Source organism: Manis javanica, chromosome 3 (assembly GCF_040802235.1).
Source record: "Manis javanica isolate MJ-LG chromosome 3, MJ_LKY, whole genome shotgun sequence".
Classification (NCBI taxonomy): domain Eukaryota; kingdom Metazoa; phylum Chordata; class Mammalia; order Pholidota; family Manidae; genus Manis; species Manis javanica.
In genome coordinates this window covers 71740804-71760270 of record NC_133158.1, presented here as the reverse complement: position 1 = coordinate 71760270, position 19467 = coordinate 71740804, and the positions used below count along the sequence as shown (strand labels likewise).

At 39.7% G+C, this 19467-nt stretch overlaps 1 protein-coding gene across 4 annotated transcripts in view; it reads right to left on the bottom strand.

Annotated features, from left to right (window-relative positions):
- Nucleotides 1-16051: 16051 nt before the first annotated feature.
- Nucleotides 16052-19467, bottom strand: part of CD47 (CD47 molecule) — a 43445-nt gene continuing 40029 nt past the window's right edge. For 2 of the 4 annotated variants that reach the window (XM_017672169.3, XM_017672172.3), the window contains exons 9-11: nt 18813-18837; nt 18156-18188; nt 16052-16277 (exon numbers count right to left, since the gene is read on the bottom strand). In XM_017672169.3, the coding sequence (XP_017527658.2) occupies nt 16273-16277; nt 18156-18188; nt 18813-18837 (63 nt within the window). In that variant the 3' untranslated portion in view covers nt 16052-16272. The remainder of the gene's footprint in view (nt 16278-18155; nt 18189-18812; nt 18838-19467) is intronic. The other 2 variants (XM_017672170.3, XM_017672171.3) reach the window with 2 other exon arrangements.

The window sequence follows — 19467 nt, the reverse complement described above, 5'->3', positions numbered from 1 at the left end:
CAATCTCTCCCCTAACCCCCACCACCCCACTGTTTCACTGAAACACACATCTGTACAATGCTGTTTGTGTGAAGGTAAGGCTGCTGGGTGCATGACTCTCACATCACAGCAGATGACTGTACTACAGCTTCATGCTATTTGGCTAGTTGGGCCTGCCCAAGACAATTAATTGCTCTCCTTGGAATTAGAAAGACCTAAGAATGAACAGAAGCATATCCAACATCTCAGTTTCATTACTTGTTGTGTAACATTTTGGGGGTAGTTTTAGGAAGTAGGGCAGCCACCTCAAAAGTGCTGGTTATGACCTAAGCAATCATCACCAATAGCTAATAACATCATGGACAGAGACAATCAGGCATTATGTACCTCCTAATGGAAGTCCAAAAAAAATCCAAACTAGGTCTGCACAAACCTCCATCTCTAAGTACCACTTTACAGGAAATATAGGAGGAAAGGAAACATATTAAACAGCGTCATGGAGATGTCATCAACAGAAGCCAAATGGTGAGAAATGACCAGACAGAGACCAAGTTCCTTCATTAACAACAACATAACAAACATAGGAAAAGAGTATGGGCTTTATTTGGATTCTGAGATAAAGGAGATATCAAAAAAGAAAAGAGAGAGACTAGTTGTAGAATAATGGGAAATACAAACACTAAATGATAAAATTAAGAAATTATTAGTATTGATTTTAAGGGGGTGTGATGATGATCTTTAGGGAGGTATGGTAATATTATCATCATTGTTTTTAAAAAGGTTAGTTATTGCCTTTTATAGATATATATGGAAACATTTGCCAGTGAAGTTCTCTGGCACAGGATTTGCTTCAGAATTATCTGGGGCAGGGAGAGAGTGGAGGAAGAAACGAGAGAGCCCATGAGTTGAAAATACTGAAGTGGGGGTTGGTAGTTCATTATAATATACTCTATATTTGGGCATAGGTTTGAAATTTTCCCTGTTAAAAAAACAGTGCCTATTTTATTGTGGCATTTGTTTCTTTAACAAACATATGGAAATCACATTGCCCATTAGGTATTGCGGATATAAAAGCAAATTAGTGTTCTTCTAGCCAGACTTCTTATCATTACTTTATATTTCTTCTTTCTAGCATTCCATTGATTTTAAGACACACAATTGTTTGAAGTACAGCCTTTGAATTCCCCTGAATCAAAGATCAAAGCTCAGTTGAGGTGGGAGAGAAAAATAGAAAGACTGTCACATTAAAATTACACATTTATTTTAAGACACATCCTGATTTCAGACTATCCAAACTATGTATCTTAGAATTAAGGAAGATGGCTGATTCTTATTTTCTCTTGCATCTATAGTAAATATTTGGTTATAAAACCTGAGGTTTTCCTAAGAGAAAATATTATTGTGTTCAGTGTAATTGTTGTTTTTGTTCATTATGTACTTTTCCCCCCAGTATGTCAGAATCCAGCTATCAAATTGAACTAGGTTAATTTGGTTTTATCACCAGCAACTGTGTGTAAATCATCTAAAAGAAGACAATGACACAGAAGTAACTATGGGTACACTCTTTAGAAACTGTTTGCAGCTGGTTTAAAATGCTTCCAATGATTCAAGGTGAATTCAATAGTCTGAGACCAAAAAAGTTTTCTCCAGCACAGCCTTCCAGGGCCCAGCTGCAGAGAACAGGGCATACGAGCCAGAAGGAACTGGGTTGAAACCTGGCTCTGTCAGTTACCAACTTTGTAACCTTGAGTGTGTTTCTTACCCTCTTTAAGGTTCACATGGATAAACTATGTCTGGAAAAATCTACTATAAATGTTCTGAGATTTAAATGAAATAACCTATAGAAAAGCAGCCAATGCAGTGTTAGGACATAGTAGATACTAAGTTCTTATCACTTTTCTGGAACCCAGGTCAGGCTCCATTGGCATATACTCTTGGATGGAAGTTTTTGGCCCAATTTTTTGACTGTTATCCGTAGTTAATTGGTTATTGTGCAAAGTAATCATTTCGGAATATTCATTGCCAGAGAATTGAGTTTGGGTGATAATCTTCATCAGCTCAGGCTTTTAAAACAAACTACCATAGATTGGGGGGCTTAAAAAACAAACATTTATTTCTCACAGTTCTGGTGCCTGGGAAGTCCAAGATCAAGGTTCTAGTAGATTTGGTGTCCAGTGAGAGCCCACGTCCTGTTTCCACCTTCTTCTTTTTATATGGGCTTTAATCCCATGAGGGCCCCATCCTTTTTACCTAATCTAACCTTGGTCACTTCCCAGAGGCTCTGCCTCCAAGTACCATTACACTAGGAAGGGTATCAGTATATGAATTTGGGGGGACATGTTCAGTCCATAACAGATCAATTGACTTTTTGGAAATTCAGACACAGAAGCCTTGGAACCTTCTTAGGATTTTCTCCAAATCTGACTCATGCTCAGCAAATAAGCTCCTCTGTGGATCATGTGGCCTTAGGCAGGGATGCTGGGGAAAATTTGTATTTGTCTAGGTACCTAGCACATAGTAGGTGCTCATCAAGTAGGGATTGAATGAGTGAGTGTGGTGGGAGAAAGGCCCCTCAAAATCCATATCCAGGTCAGTACTTTTTCCCCATCAATGCCAAAGTTGTAGGGTTGCTCTTTTTCTAGGTGATTATATACCCACCATGCATCATGATAATATTGATCTTACTTCTGTGCGTCCTGGCAAGGTGGTCTCAGTTCCATTTCAGAGCTGGGATGAGTGCTTACCCCCTTCCGCATGTCGTCCCTGCTGGGAACCAGGCAGCACTGAAAGGCCTACGTAGAAAACTGGGAGATCCTCTGGCCCATCCTTGTCCACACGAGGCCAGTGGTTCTGCTGAGCACTCCAGGGCCTGGCTCTTCATGATTGGCCCTGGTTGGCAGTGGCTGGCAGCTGACATCCCACAGACAGCTGGCCCACTGCATGCAGACACCAGCTGGCTCCTCTCCCTGCACCGCCCATCTGCTAGGTGAGGGTTGCCTCCGGGGAGAGGCTGGCAGGGGCTGGCCAGCATACAAGCTGAGGGCTAGTGTGTATGCATATGGTATGTGTACTGGGAGAGAGGGAAGGGGGTTGGGTGTGGAGGACACCTCGCTTTCCCAGGGAAAGGAGCAAGGCAAGTTCCCTTCCCAGCCCACTTTCCAGTCCATGCTGAAATTCTACCTTTGGGGCAAGTTACTTAGCTGTCTGAGCTTGAATTTCCTCATCTCTATGAAAGACGAAGATCATAATAGAAATCCCTGTTAGTAGGACTCCAAGCAAACAAGTTAAAGGTTGGTTTCCCCAATTCTGCCCTGCCTTAGACTAATGAATGAGGTTCATGGGGTTTGTTGCAAGTAATGAATCAAGCAAGGGTGAAAAGCAACAGAACGCCTGCCAAGTTTAGGTGCCAAGGCGATCCTGTCATGACCTTGGAAACCGAAGGAGGGAGGGCTGGATGAGAGCAGTAACTCTCTGCAGGTTTCCATCCTCCAAGTTTTCCAGGGAGAGGATGGGAAACAACATGCCTTTTGGAGTCAGGCAGGGGATGCAATGAGTGGAGCATGCCAGGGGTTGCATGACAAGCATTAGCTGTATTTCTCCCTTCCACAAAGATGCTTTCTCCACTTGCTGGTAAAACAAGCAGTCCTCTGGCTGTGTGTTTTGTTTTCTCACTTTTCACTGATTCATGTACACAGAGAAATTATTTCTCTACTATAAGCAAAATACTAAAATACAGGCATGAGTAGCAACTATGGAAGAGCTATGGAGAGCAAGGAGCAAATGCTCCACCCAAAGAAGGCAGAAGCTGTGCAACCCGGCTGAGCACTGGGCGGCAGGCACGGGGACCTAATGCAACAAGACCTGCTACTTTTTTTTTATTTAACAGAAGCTAGAAATCCAAAATTTTTTAAATGTAGAATCTCCTATTTTTGCTAGGAAGTTTTCCATCTTTTCTTTTAATGGTGCAAATGTTTAAAACTTTGTGTACACCAAATAAAACCAACCCATCTGCCTGTGGCCCATTTACATCCCACCTTGTGCATAGTACTCTGAATGCTGAAGGATTCTTGCCAAATTACTCCAAATTTGGCATTCCAGGTAAACCTCTTAAATGCAGCTGGGAGCCTTAGGAATCCTGAGTGACCAGGAGGACCTTGTCTTTGACCTTGAGTTGGGCCTTATGTCCTCTGAGGATCCCAAGGGGCTGGTGTAGGCTGGACAGAGGGGTGATCTTCTTTTCTCAGCAGAATATCTTTCCTAGAGTCTTTATCACCCTCAGGTAATAGCTGGGGCACCTCCTGACATTTCCTTGGGTGGAGATAAAGCAAGAAACATTTTCCTGTTGTCCTGACCAACTTCTTGGGAGAGATGACCAACCAGTAGTGCTGAGTTGAGCCACTGAGGCCTCCGGGCCAAGCCCTCATTTTACACACAAAGCTGAGGTGCATAAAGTCCAAGTCCTTTCTCTCAGGTCCACAGCCCTCAGTGACAGCTCAGGAATGAGATCCCCAGCCTTCAGGCCCACCATCCAACACTCCCGTGTGTCCTGTTGCCCCTGCCTGCACTGTGCACACTTGCCTGCCCAGACCCTCTCTAGGAGATGCCTGGCATTGGATCTGAGGCTGGGAAAACTGAAATGAGGGAAAATTTGAAAAACTCTGGTTTTCTCTTCATTTCAGCAAAATCCACCTGAGATCCACCCAGAAAAGGGCCTGTTGCTTGTTTTGTCACCAGGGTCTGTGACAAAGACCCAGAGGCTCACGTGGAGTCTACTGGACCATGCCTAGCAAGCTAGACGTGAGGCCAGGCCTGGCTGAGGCATTCCTGCCCGGCTCTCCAGGTTTCCCAGAGCCCTTCTCACAGGGCAGGCCAGCCAGGGAGCAGGCCCCAGAGGCCGGCTCTACCTCCAGAGGCCTCGCCCTTATCCTGCTGCTCAGAGGGTTTCACTTGCTTGAGATTCAAATACTCACATTTCTCATTTGGATGAAGGATTTGCTTTCCCTGCTGGAATATTTCCTGGCAGGGAAAGCCTGGGCTCATCCTGTGATTTCTGACCTATGATCTGCTATTTCACCCTAAATAACTTCCACTGTCAATTCAGTGACACCTTTTATAAAAAGGTTTAATTGTAAAGAAATGGGGAAAGTTATGGATTTAGATTTTTTTCTTTTCCTGCTTACGACTGGGAAAGGGGAATAACATTTTTAAACTCCTAGTTATATTCTGCTAGCTACTTTTGTATGCCTTATCTCATCTAGCCTTCAAAACGTTGCTGGCAAGTGTGAGTACTGCTTTTATTTTTATTTTCCTAGGTAACAATTGAAAAGATCAAGACTCACAGAAAGGAAGAAACTTAACTAAATTGTACACTCCAGCTTTGGGGGACCGTGTCTGTCTGATCCCGGCTATATTCTTAGGCCCTTTCATAGGCCTGGCACAGAACAAGTGCTCAATAAATGGTTGCTGGTAATATTCTTTCTCAGGGTGAAAGAGCCAGTGAATGATGAGAAACTTCATGAAGGATGAAAAAAAGACCTATGGGATGGAGAAGAAAAGAAAGAGCCTTGCATAATTAATAGTGAAATAAGAAATGACTTTATCACATCTTTCTTCCAAGGATTTTGAGGTATCTGGAAGTTACCTCACTTGTCTTTTCACCAGCCCTGGCAATATTCCTGAAAAGTGAGGGGACATGAGGCATGAAATGATTTTAGTAAGAGCCAAACACACAGCTCAAGGGCCAGATGCTGTTGGGACCAGACCTTCTGCTTCCTGTTGCCTCCTTCCTGCACCTCTGAGTCCGGGCGTACTGTCCTCAGGCACCTCTAGGCCAGGGCCTCCTCCTCTCACTGCATCCCCATCACAGGAGTGCACCACCTTTGAACTCTGCAACGACGATTCACTCAAATTTCACCTTGGGCTCTTAGGAGATGAAGAGGAAACAACTTAAAATTGACTGTGGTAAGGTATTTAGACAAAGCAGACAGGGACAGCCCAACAAATAAGTCTTCTTCTCAAAATCTGACCCTTAACGTGTACCGAGATTCCTAGAACATTGTGGGAAATTGAGCAGCAAAGAAGCAAAACTTCGGGTAAATGCTTTGCTGAGCATTTCTGTATCACTTTTGCTATCAGAAAAGCAACACACTAATAATTTTAGCTATAGCTGCAGATATAAACTTTGCTTATATTAGCTTGATATGTCATCTTTCCATCAAAATCACAGAAAAACTTATACTTGAAGTGGACTTATAGTCACAATAGTTCTAGGAGATTTTCATAACCAAATTGGAGATGTATAGAGCTATAAACTGCAATCTGTGGGACATTCACATGAGAAATCCTGAATACTTCCTTGCCTCTGTGTGTTTTAAAAGTCTGTATGAGACACAGAAGACTGATTAAATGCAGACGACAAGATGTCCTGAGTTGATTTTTCTCATTTAACATTAGACTTCCTTGATTTAAGCAACTCAGTATGAAATGAGACATAATTGAGTCTTGCTTTTAATTAAACATATAGACATTATTTATTTATTTACTACTTCCACTGAGGTATTGCCTCGTTTTCATTTACGCTGTTGATTTTTTTCTTTCCATAGAACAACATTCTTGTTAATCTTGCTTGGACGCAATTAGTTGTGCTGTGCTTATCTTTCTGGTTCCACAGTTAATTCCAGTGTAGAAGCAATTTATTTGTATTTTTCACTTTTCAGAACATCCTTCCCACTGAAAATCCATTGATAATGATACAATTGACAGCACACTTTTATTTTGGGGGGAAGCAAGCAAGGAGGGGTTGGTTTGGAGGAAGGAACGGGAGGGTGGATGGTGTCTGTAAAACTCTTCATTTACAGCATGGAATGGCAATGCTGCTGATGAAGCGCCCACTTTCTGACGTAATTATGGTGCCATCTTGGCTCTCTGTGTTACATTCTGTTCCCTCAGAGACAGATGACAGACTAAGAAAAGACTCTGGGATAGTTACTGCATTTCTAAACACCCAACAAACATAAACAGTGAGGCATCTCTTAATGGACTGATTCACCACACATCTCAGTTAGGGGTCAGGGGCTAAAACACAGGCATGTTAGGACAGTTCAGAGTCCCTCTCTATGGAAGGGATTTCATATTGTAAGCATTAAAGACTTAATGGGAAGCCATGCCTTCCAATGCCTTTGGAGCCTTTCATCAAGCGCACTCTCTAAAGCAAGTCTCTGCCCTCTGTGTAAAGGACAGGCCAGAGAGCTTCACTTGGCATTTGATTCTCCCTCGAACTGGGCATCTGTGGCCATATGAGTAGGCGGAGAAGAAGCAAATAGAAGTCACTTCCAATTCACAGCATGTCTCCAGCTGCTTTTTTTGCTTTCTATAGCCACCCAGGAGGACTGATGGCAAAGACTCTCATCACTGTACAGAAGAGAGTGGTCTGCTTATAGTATTACCAAAGCCTTACCAAAACCCCCAACTGAAACATTTCATTCATGAAATAATACTTACCAGGTCTCAATATTGATGATATCCATCCTCACTCCCATAGACTTGGATTTAGTTTCTGTCTGTTATTAGCTTAAAGGCAGCTCTCAATTCTTGATCATAGCCTATCTAGGGTGATTGGAGGGCCTGTTTTTAGGCTTTTTTAGAAGTCTTGAGAATTAGCCACTGATATGAACAAATGAATGGATGAGCTGAATAAAACTGGCAGAAGAGGGGTTCCAAATACCCTCCATTTACTATAAAGATGAATTCCCTCTCTTGCATTTTCTTGGCATTCCAGAAAAGGGTAAATAAGATCATCTGATATCTTTCTCTAATATCACCTCCTGTCCTCCTGTTTCCCTAATGGAACCAGAGAATGTCCTAACAAGAATATTGTGCTTGGAATGAACATACCTGCACTTGTCATATCATTTTAGACTCCCAGTCGTCTTAGGTTCTATCTGTTTTTTTGACAATAACCCAAAATAATCAGAGGGAAATACACATTCATTATATGTTCTGCTCATCTCTAGACTGTTGGTTAAGTAATTCCTTGGCAGGCAATGTCTAATGAGAAGAGGAAGAAGAGAAACAGCTTGCAGTTTCTGAGTGCTTCCACCAGGCTGGGCATTGTGCTGAACACTTTACAGGCATGGTCTCATTTGATCTTCGTTTTACAAGTGAGGTCACAGAGAAGTTACTTGACTCATTCCACATCCCACAGCTGGCAGAGCGCAGAGTGGGGTGTGCTCTGACTGCACAGACTGCCTCTCCTCCGAGTGCCTGCCCTGAGAGCTGCCCAAGGTCTACCAGAGGCTCAGGAGAGATATCTAGAAGTGTAGACAACATCTCTGCTCCATGGGAAAATGAAACGATGATCAGAAACACTGAAACCTCTGTGGCTTTCATTCAAGGGTAGGAATAAACATGTTGAGCTATCCTTTAAGGCACTGATGACTGGGCTGCTGAACAACTCCATGGCTGTTATTTGTTCTGGGCTGACACTTGGCCAGTTCTCTCTTCTTTACTTTCAGGCTAATAATTAGATTTAAATCCCTGACAGGTCTCTAACCATCTCCCCAGGGGGCTCTAGATTTCTTTACTATTGCTTACAAAGATTTCATTTAAAAAAAGCCTTTTGAAACTGTAAGTTACACCCAGCAACAGCTCTAAAAATCTATTATCCTGTTGAGTCTTTGGAAGGACACATGCTGCTCTTTCTCTCCTCACCTTGAGAAATCAACCCTTATTTTTATCTCCAATTTGAAGAATAAAAATACCCAGGAGGACCAGAGAAGGTATACAGATTGTTTTTGTCAGCACCTGTGTCACTGCCAAGTTCATTTGGATGGCATCCATGCACTTGGAATGTGGTGACTCAGGAATTTTCTTTTAATAAATTTTTTTTCTACGTATAGTGAAAATTATTGTGGTGGCTGTGCTTCTCAGGAGAAAAATAAAGAACTGTTCTTTATATGAATAAATTAATCTCTTGGCCTCTGTGCCTGGTAGCTTAGAGCAAGACATTGGAGGCACAATTTTTTTGCATAGAGCTGTTCACCACCTTCTCTCTGGTGTCCTCCGATGCCCACACCAATGTGTGACAGTACTTACAGTGGTGTGATCATGGAAAGCAGCTTTTCTCCATGTAGAGACCTCACCCAAACAGGGCACTTGAAATCCTTTGAGCACTAAGACACAGTTACGTGAATAAGCAGCTGGCTCAGGTGGGATTCACTGGCCTCATTAATACGTTAAAGTAACTGAGTGGCCTCCCAGGGGACCCCGTCACTGAGGAAAAATCTGTTCTGAGACCCTCCCATCACTTTCCATTATGGCTCCTTTGGAGAATCCCTTTGCTTTCGAGGAGGGAGGCCAGGAGCTTGTTGGTCTCTCTGCTGAGTCCCACCTATTCACATAGTAAAGAAAAATGATTTTAGCCTGAAGGCCCGAGGATGAGATCTGGCAACTATTCCAGTCAAACCCTTTAGCCAAATGTTTTCCACGATATTATATTTGATACTTTTCCAGAGACATAAAAATAATACAAGAGCATTTTACTAAATGTGATTGATGCTTTTGAAAAAAAAGTGTTTTTTTTGGTTATTTCAAGCACAATTATTTTAGGTAATTGATAAATGCCCTACAATCCACAAACCAGCTTAAAGCATAAAGAAAGATCTCATAATTTCTTGACAACTTTCTTTGAATGAAGTGAGAACAATTTATATTTGTTGATGCTTTCAAATACATTCCTGTACAGGGTCCAGGTTATCTTTTCTGTTCCATTTAATAATGTTGTTACCAGAACAATCCCTATTGAGAACAAAGTATATAGCTAAAGATATAAGGAGACATGGGCTCTGTTGAATGCAAGATAATCAAATTTTTAAAAGTCTGCCATATATTACCTCACCAATTCAACTGTGAGAATCGAAAACTTAATAATGTTAAAATAAAGGTTTCTTCAGGTAACCAAATGTATGTATCCTCTAACTTGCAAAAACAGGGCAGATGAACATTACATTCTAAAAATATCTGGTTGAGCTGGGGGCGGAAGTTCCCAGGAGAGTGAGAAACATTCCTAGAACGAGCTGCCTGGGAGGTGGGGTTGGAAGTGTGCCACTCAAGGTGGTGGGGGCCGTTCTTTCTACAACTGCTAGGGAAAGAGGTGTAGCAGCAGAGAGAGCAAAGATTCTAGTACTTTCCTGATGCCCTCAGAATAATGTATTTCCCCACAGTTACATTTATGATGATTGGTGTATATACAAAAATTTTCTTCACCCATAATGCAACTTAATTATAGCATCCCCCAAAAAACAATGTTTTTAATAAAAATGACTAAGAAAGCTCTTATGGACTCAAAAAGTTACATTATTATTTATTTTAAAAAGAAATTAGTAGAGGGCTTCCATGTAAGATACACTCCACGTTTTAAACAAATACACTTAAATTTTGTAAACTATCCATTTGTTTAGGAAATCTATCAGCTTATATGTTGTCAGTTTAACCTTGAGGAATTTCACAGGCAATTCAAAGAAAATTAGGAGGCAAAATGATAATCTTGTTTCTTGGAAGGTAGGTCTATGATCAGGTAAGATTATTTTAAGAGGAGGATTTCAGATACTAACTAGTACGATGCTATGGGGTTGCAACATCTAAGAGCAGCAGTTTGCCCATCTGCAGCAACGGCACGGTACCAGTCATCAAGACTGACAGCTGATTGCAGTTTTCAGATATATGATGATTTCTCCAAACTGGACTCCTTAACAAACATTTCCCATGGTTCAAATTGCGAAAAGATACTTGGTTTTCCAACTGGTCATTATCAGAGCTGAAGAGTTGCTGTCTTCTAGTCAAATGACTAAATAAATAACCTCTCAGTGAGTAGAGTTAATAATCATTAAGCCCATTATCACTTCAGTGCAGTCTGTAGCACTGTTTTCAACATTAAACAATCAGTCCAATTATCCATAACTCAGGGTTAAAGACTTCATTTCCTTCTGATGTGATGGATGGGTACTTAAGCATAAAGCATATATAAGCAAAATAAACACTGGGGGTAGAGTTCCGGCACAGTCTTGCTTCTAACACCACACACACACAGCACAATTGTGCTTAAATCCCTGAGCTACTGGTGAAATCGTGTCCTACATGGATGGTGTTACCATAATCCATTATTTTCTAAAGCTGTCAAACTTGAGGCCTTGAGCTGGAAAGCAGCCACGCAAAAATGAAATCCAGTTACATTTGGAAGCCTACACCTCTGTGGGAGTTCTAATCAGGTTGAGTGCGGTTCTGTTCTGCATAGAACAGCTCTCAGTGCAGGAGGTAGGCCATTAAATGCTTTCTGAACTCCATTAGTTACTCCTGCTGAGAGTGAAAAAGTCCTCATAAATGCATAAAAACTAAATTGCCTATGAGGTAAAGAATGAGGTGGTACTTTGCTGCCAAGTATTATTTCCCATTCAAATAGTCTACAATCACACATACAATGCAGAATCAGAGTACATACCTGTGAGGAATGCTGTACTCAAAAACCTAATGGCATCTCATCATCTGCTAACAACCCCTGACTTTGCTTCAAGATACCTTCCCCTCTGTTCTCCATCCCCACCCCAGAGGGAGCCCACAGCCTCATTTCCGGCTGGACATGAGACTCAGGCCAGACCGGCCCGATCACAGCATCAGAGGTGACTGGTCTCAGGGATTTAGGGAGGGAGGCACATGACCCAGTCGAAGCACCGAGGGCAATCTTAGGTAGAGAAAGAGAGATGCACTCTTTTTTCTCCTACTGCTTTCCCTGAACTTGGCAGAAGTTGGGGCTGGGATGACATGTGGCTGTTTTTCCATTGTGTACACCGTTAAGGAAGGCGAGGGCCAGTGTGAGATAGTGAGAGAGACATTGCATCTGTGTGACACTGTTTGGAGGCCCAGTATCCAGGTGTGTATCTGAATTTTCAGTTACATTAGCAAATATATCCCATTTTTCTTAGATATAGATTTTCTTTCACTTGCAATCAAAATAGTTCTCGACAGCCTATTAAGGTGAACCATTTCAATGAACATTTCAGACTTGGAAGAGGCACCTCTCATTCTACAGATATAGGAGAGCAATGAGATGCGGTGAGGTGGCTTGCCCAGGTCCTCTGCTAGTTCACAGTATACACAGGACTACAACTCAGGTCCCCCACTTTCACATGTGAAGTTTGCTCTACACCATGGGAAAAATGTGCACAATGGACTTGTCCTAAACTTTTAAATTAAAACTTTGCTCCAAAGAAAAGGATACTTATTGGTATTATACTTTTAAAAATAATTCATGAATTAATTTTAAGTTATCCTTTGCAGTTACCTAGAATAGGGGCAACTTGAGAACACATTAATTACATTTCTCAGAAATGTGCTGGTAGTCTGTTCTAACAGCAACAGAAATAGCCCAACAAAATAGCTTAAAATGTTTTATTAAGTATATATAATATTACAGGGTAGTATTTACAAAGTTATATTTTTTAAATAAAAAAAGTACGTTGGCAAAGATTGCAGATATTCAAAGCTTCAAACAGTGATAAATTGATTTAATACATATAAAAAAAACCTTTAACGGTAACATAGCTGTAAAATAACTTTGGTCTTTAAATCACTGCAAAAAATGGCTACTGACAAATAGCACACCTTTAATTGCTATGGAAAAAAAGCCCCCAAGAGAGGATCTTGCACATAGCAACGCTGGAGTTTTCTTTATTTAGAATGGTTAATGGATATTTATACAATGTGGGATCTAATTCTCAACAATGGCTTTTTGTAAATAATGCTCTGTTTAATAAAAACAGAAATGTTTCTCTCTCCCGCAACCCTGATAACAACACTTTTAAGATTCCACTGATGTTGCCTTACAGAGAAGCTTATGTAATACAAACGCTCTCTTTTTTTCAAAAGGCTAAATTTATGGGAAAGCTGGTCTTAAATGATAAGTAAGAGCTGTCAAAAACCAAAGGCAGGAAAACTTTCTGTTCACTGCTTATCTCCAAAGTTACCTGGATTATCCTTAGCAGCCACGGAAAATGACTTAACAAAGGACCTCATGGGTGACGGCAGTTAGTGATTTTTTAAAAAATGACACATGTAAAACTAATGTTTCTAAACAAACTCTCCATCAAATAAAACACAATACAGAGATGAGGGTTGTCCCACAATCATTTTTCCAGTTTCCAATGACAGATCAAGGGGTATGTATTTTTATACGCACACCACAGATCTCTGGTTCTGAATACTCATTTTAGGACAAAAGAAATCTAGAAGGTGATAAAGAGTTTAATTCTTATTAATGAGATGAAGGAGTAAACTTGTCACTTTTTGAGCTTTAACTCAAACCACAATTTGGTCGGTCACTTACTACACTGACTACACCATCCTGAAAGAGAGCAATACTCCCAATTATGGGATAGTTTCATTACTTTAATTCTGACATTATCAGAAATTTAAACAGAATGGACCTGGAGTTTCCACATGAAAAAAAAAATCATCACTTTTTTCAGGTTTTCAGAGCATGTGAAATTTGTTAGAAAAGTGTCTAGCTCATCCTATTAAAAGTAGTGGGAAATCTACATACAGCCAACTCTCTATCACCAAACTTATGTACTGAATATCTAATGTATGAAAAACATTGCAGGAAAAAAAAGGAAGTAAAAAAAGCTCTTGCAATGGAGGAATTTTAAAATCAGGTGAGGGAAGCAAGACAAAAAGGCTAACAGAGCAAAGCAGAGACACATGAACTATTAGGAAAGGTAGGATAGGAAGCGGCAGCTCGGAGCAGCTGTCCAGAGGTGGCTGGACAGCTGGGGACAAACTGCAAAGGAGAGCCAGTTGAGGAAAAAAGGGCTGCAGGATGTTTTGAAGGAGAGGGAATAATTGATTTGGCCAAAAATGTTGGAAAAGTTGCAAAAATGACAAATCGTGTCACTCTGAGGACATACAATAAATAAAACCGAATTAAGAGTCAGTGGCAAAAATGGATCAGTGAGTAAAAAGCAGATCATGGGGGGAAGAGATACATGATGTTCCAAACATTGTGAGCAATTCTGTTTGGTGTGGCAGGAAACTGGGAGCCACTAAAGAGAATGAACGGGCCCAAAGATGCCCAAGCAACAGGGCTCCTGCGGCTGCAGTCCTTTTCCAGAGCAGGTGACAACTAGTAAGAGCAAGAGTTGCTTTCAGCTGGTACTTCTCCTGCTACCTCTGTGCGTTGTCTGGGGCAGTGAAAGCCTCAAAAGACAGGCAGCATTAAAGGGAACACAAAGGATAACGTCCCAAGATTGAACCCCAAATAAATGAGAGCTTATTACATATTAAAAGGTAGTTTATAAAAAAGTTCACTATAAAGATTTTCATACCTGACTTTTGTCTTAGTGGAGCACAGGAGTTTGGAACTTTTTCAAGTCTGTCTGCTTTTTTTCTCCTTTCATCAAAACTGTTTTCTAAAGTAACAAACGGCATTAGTAAAATACAAATATTTTCAGAAGGAAAAAGAGCGGCAGGAGCCATCAGCTGTGTATAAAGGAATACAACTCCCTCTACGTATAATATTTCAGATAGCAACACAATCAGGGAAGAAAAACTTTTTTTTCCCAAGAACAGCTGACTTCCTAGTGTGTTCAGTTTTCTAAGAGGCATCAGTAGGTCATAAATTTAGTTTGCTATAGGCAAACCACTTGGTCCCAACATGAAATATGACAATTGATTTGGCATAAAAGAGGCACATGGGAACATTCAGTGGACTAATAACTATTAGTAATGCAACTACAAATAGGAAGTTCTTATTACACAAAGAGGAAGAATTACTAGTATTTTTAGAGGGTTTTGGTGAGCAGTCAACAAGCTTGGCAAATTGCCTAGAAGTTTTTAAAGTTTTAAGTGATCAAATATAATTCCACCCAATAAAGATCTTTGTTTTTAAATGTCTTTACTAAAAGCATGAAATTAACATTTGCTCTCCCGTAGGTACCCCACTGTTGTCCTTACAGAAGACGCATGTGCCTATCTTATACATGTGCACATACAAACACACACCCACACAGGAAAACGAGTGCTAATAATCTAAAAGTACTCCAGGCGATTACAACTGTCAGAATGTTAATTTTCTTCTAATGGGGATAGGAAACGTGGGAGTTTTGTTTTACTTCTCAATCTCAGAGTAAAGGGAATATGAGGCAGGACTACAGGAGGAAGATGATGAGTGTTTATCATGCAACATAGATACAACAATAATTAAACCACCCTTTCAAGGGCTGGCTGACTGGCCTGATGGTGAACACGTTATGCTGCCATGCAGGAGACTCATAGTTCAAATCTCAATCTTGGTTTCTCATGCCCCAGATCAGAAAAGAAGTGAAGAAACACTGAAGACTGTGCCTTCAAATCCGAGGAAGGGAATACATATGTTACAACCATCACTATTTTTTCTGAAAAGTGTGAACATAGTTCTCTGAGATAAGTCTGGCTCCTTTCTGCAATGATGCTATTGTGTCACTGGACCATGTTCAAAGAGGAGAAAAGGTGCTACATCTTGTACAGCAGAAGCAAATAACAGGAGGACAAGACAGGGTTTAAAGGGTTGTGTGAACAGAAGAAAAACACATCTGCCAATAAAATTACCCTAAATCTGAAAAGGATCTGTTATACTATATGTTCAAGGAAAATGCTGTGTGAATGGCAACCCCCAAGAATGACGACCATAATGTCCATTGATACAGCATCACACATAGGTGGCATACAAGTTCCCAGTCAAATTCCTGTCTGTACTTGGATTTGCTATTTCTTTGACCAGAAGTGGCAAACACATTATTCAGCGAACACCATAACTGCCAAAGGGGCTGTGAGTTTGCTAAGGTTTGATGGAAACCATTGTTGTTCATAGGTATCTCTGGGTAACCACCAGGTTATTCTCACCCTGAACAAATTTACACTAGTGTGACCTAGAGTCAAGAGGCCCTATGATCTGAAAGGCATAATTCTTGGAAGTTGCTCACTCACTTTTGCCCCTAACTGAATAAAAGTAACAATAAAAAAACTGGATCTCAGTTGGGCACACAACACAGATCATAACTCTTTTATTAACTAAATTACAAATGCTTTGAATAAAAACTTAACTGTAACAATCATTTAAGGGTCAATGATTTATATTCTCCCAAAGATGTAAACCAGTTACTTGTTTTCTTCTCATGAACCACGAATCAAGGCCATGGTGCTGAAACACAAGCATATTCCTTTCATGTCTTACTACTCTCCAAATCAGAGTCCATCACTTCACGTCAGTTACTCTGGAAAATTAAAAAATAAATATATAATCATTATTCGTGCCTACTTTCTATGCATTCACAGGTTGATACATTAAAAATTTGGAATTGTTCTTCAAATATACAGGATCTAAAAATAAAGTATTTGATCTTAGGTCTGCAAAGGCCATAGACATAAACCAGGCAATTCATTACCCTTTTTTTAAAAAAGGTGCAGTAAGAAAAAGGCCGGTGCCAAATGAAAATAAAAATTGATAAGGTCTGATAATCTCAGTTTGTTGGGTTAGCTGAGAAGCAAAGAGGTGCTGATTTTTCAAAGCAAAATATATTGATCACAGGATAATATTCTGGCACAGTCACTTTAGATTTACATCATCCATTGAATGGAAGTGAAACAAACATGTAATTAGGTGTAAGTGGAAGAGGAAATGGTGTCGGGGTCCTGAGGAGGGACATCACTCACTGACCAGGCAGACACACTGTCAAGCAGTCTATCAGTAGGAACAGTCCACAGTAAGATATTAAAAAACAACAACAAAAAACCCCCAACAAATTATGAACAGCTAAATATTTACAAAATTAAGGAAATTTCAAAGGTCATCATGGATATCATTATGTTATGAGCACATAAAAACTACTGTATCTCCTGATAGAGTGATTCAAAGAAAGTCACATCTTAAGGGAAATTAACATACGAAAAGGCACCCAAGACTCTTATACTGGCTTTCTGAAAATTGAGAGAAGTTCAGTTTCTTCATGTAACTACAGAAGAATGACACCATAGTAGGAAAAGGAAAGAGAAAAGAATTTAACAGAAAGAACACCAGAATGCTAACATGGACAAACCATGCCACAATTCCAAGTACCAGTTCTTTTGTTAAGGTCATTTAATTTATTCCTATTAACTACACAAAACATGCAGTTTTGCAATAAGGGCTGTGACACAAACCTATGAAAGTAGGATCATTCTGTGACTCCCTGTTGAACACAGCCTAAGCATTGTTTCAAAAAGTCAATCAACATACAATCAGTGTGTTTTTAATTTTGTGCAAAACTTAATTTCGCTCAGGGGAATAAAGCCTCTTGGGTTAAATGCGCTTTGCTACAGAGGTGAGCGGGTAGGTCACAGACTTTAAAATAGTAAAAGAGACAGCAAACTATTTACATGATCAAGGAATGATTGCAAATATCAAAGGTATGAAGACATTTTTGATAAACTAAAAATACATAGTTATTAAAATATTAAAAGAACTGAAGTATCGTGGCATGTTAAAGTAAAATAAAATGAATACTTATAGCACTCAATATCTCAGACTTCTTGATCTTTAAGAATATATGTGTGTATATATATATATGTCTTTAAAATATTCAGTAAAAAGTAGAAGTAGCTCAAAGTTCCAGAATAAGAAGCAAAAGCTGCAGAGACTAAACATTTCTCTTTTTAAATCCATTCCCAAAAGGCTAGAACCAAATTCCTGCTTAGAAAAGCAGAGATATTAAGTCCCCATGAGTTAAACGCAATAAATTGCCAACACAAGCACAAAAGAAACTCTGTCAAGATGATAAAGATTTGTGTCAGATTATCTACATGTGTTATAAAAAGCACTGTAAAGTTACTTGCCAGTTACTGCAACTGAAAAATATTTTTTAAAAAGCGGTAATTTCTCTTTGCTATGAGCAATGTGACTGGAGAGTCTGATAGTAATACCCTACAGCTTTTATTATCACCAGCTTTGCAACTTTTAACAGATTTAAGTTTCATAAATGAGGAAATGTAGACCTTTATGATTTGACAGTGTCCCTTTTACTAAAAAAAAAGCCATACTTTGAAGAAGCAATTTTATTTCTTTTCAGTGTCCATATTTTAGCCAATCTATAATTGTAGGTACACTTTGTACTTACCATCATTCATCATTCCTTTTGATTCTTTAAATGCTAAGAATTAGTAGTAAACCAAGCAAGCAGTTAGTAAGGTTACACAATTAGAAATCATTTCTAAATAAACAAAAATGCACTAATATCATGCCAACTATATACCATAGCTGTAAAGCCGAATTAATTTTAAGGCTACCATTTATTACAAAAGGCTTTCTGTGGATCATACCCACAGCCTCCACAAAGGAAACAAAGTCAGTTGGGATACAGATCTATATTTAGAGAGAAAGAAAGAGATATTTTGTTCTCACTCCAGTGATAGATTGTATCTTTCTGAAATGTATAAATCAGAAGTTGAAATTAATTGAGAGTCTTCTCTAATGGGGATATTACAGGTCATTTTGGCCAATATGAAAAGGCAATGGTCCCCTCACCCAACCATCACTTGGCTAGCACAAGCAACTACTTGAGCAACACAGTGCAGTGTATTTTTCTCAGAGATGAAAATATTACAGAGCAGTACTCTTAATTCTTGGTGAATAATCAAGAGAGGTCAAGGAAAGAAAAAAAAACTACCTTCTCCCCAAGGTATAGATGGAGCATTTTAACTGCTTTGGGAGCTAGTTCTAATTGTAATCTAGTAATGGATCAAGCAGAATATACAAGTTTGTAATAACCACATACCATTAAGGGGTTCCTCTACAGCTTTCTGGAAAATATTTAAAATATATTTACATAAAAATAGATTTTATTTCATATCCTTTTATAATTTATATACACTAACATTTAAATTATATAGTAAACAGTGAATCCTATAATCTAAAAACAAAAAAAGCAAACCTTGTCTTCCTAATAGTTTAATAGTAACTGTATCATTTTCTTAATATTCTTTTCCTATGCAGATTTACCCTACCCATCCTACCTCTCTCAAGAAATCCTAACTTCTTGAAAAAATTATTGAAGTGCAAACATAAGTAGCAGGATAATCAGTACAGTTAAAAAAGAGAGCAGAGCAAAGCAGAAACATTTTCAGGTGATGCAAAATTGAACTCAGTAATAGGAAAAGTGAATGCATTAGGATTGAAGGGTCCAATGGTTGGATTACCTTAAACAGAAGAACTTCAAAAAGTGCTGGCTGTTTGTGACCAATGTAGAATAAACACCTGAGGTAAGATGTGCATGTGTGCATGCCACACACACACACACACACACACACACACACACACACACACTCCGTATGTGGCCTGCACCCCCCGACCCCCATGATGCATATATTCCCCAAACTGCTCCAGCCTTGCAGGCCTTTGTGTTGAGGTTTATCAGATTTAGGAGCATGGGT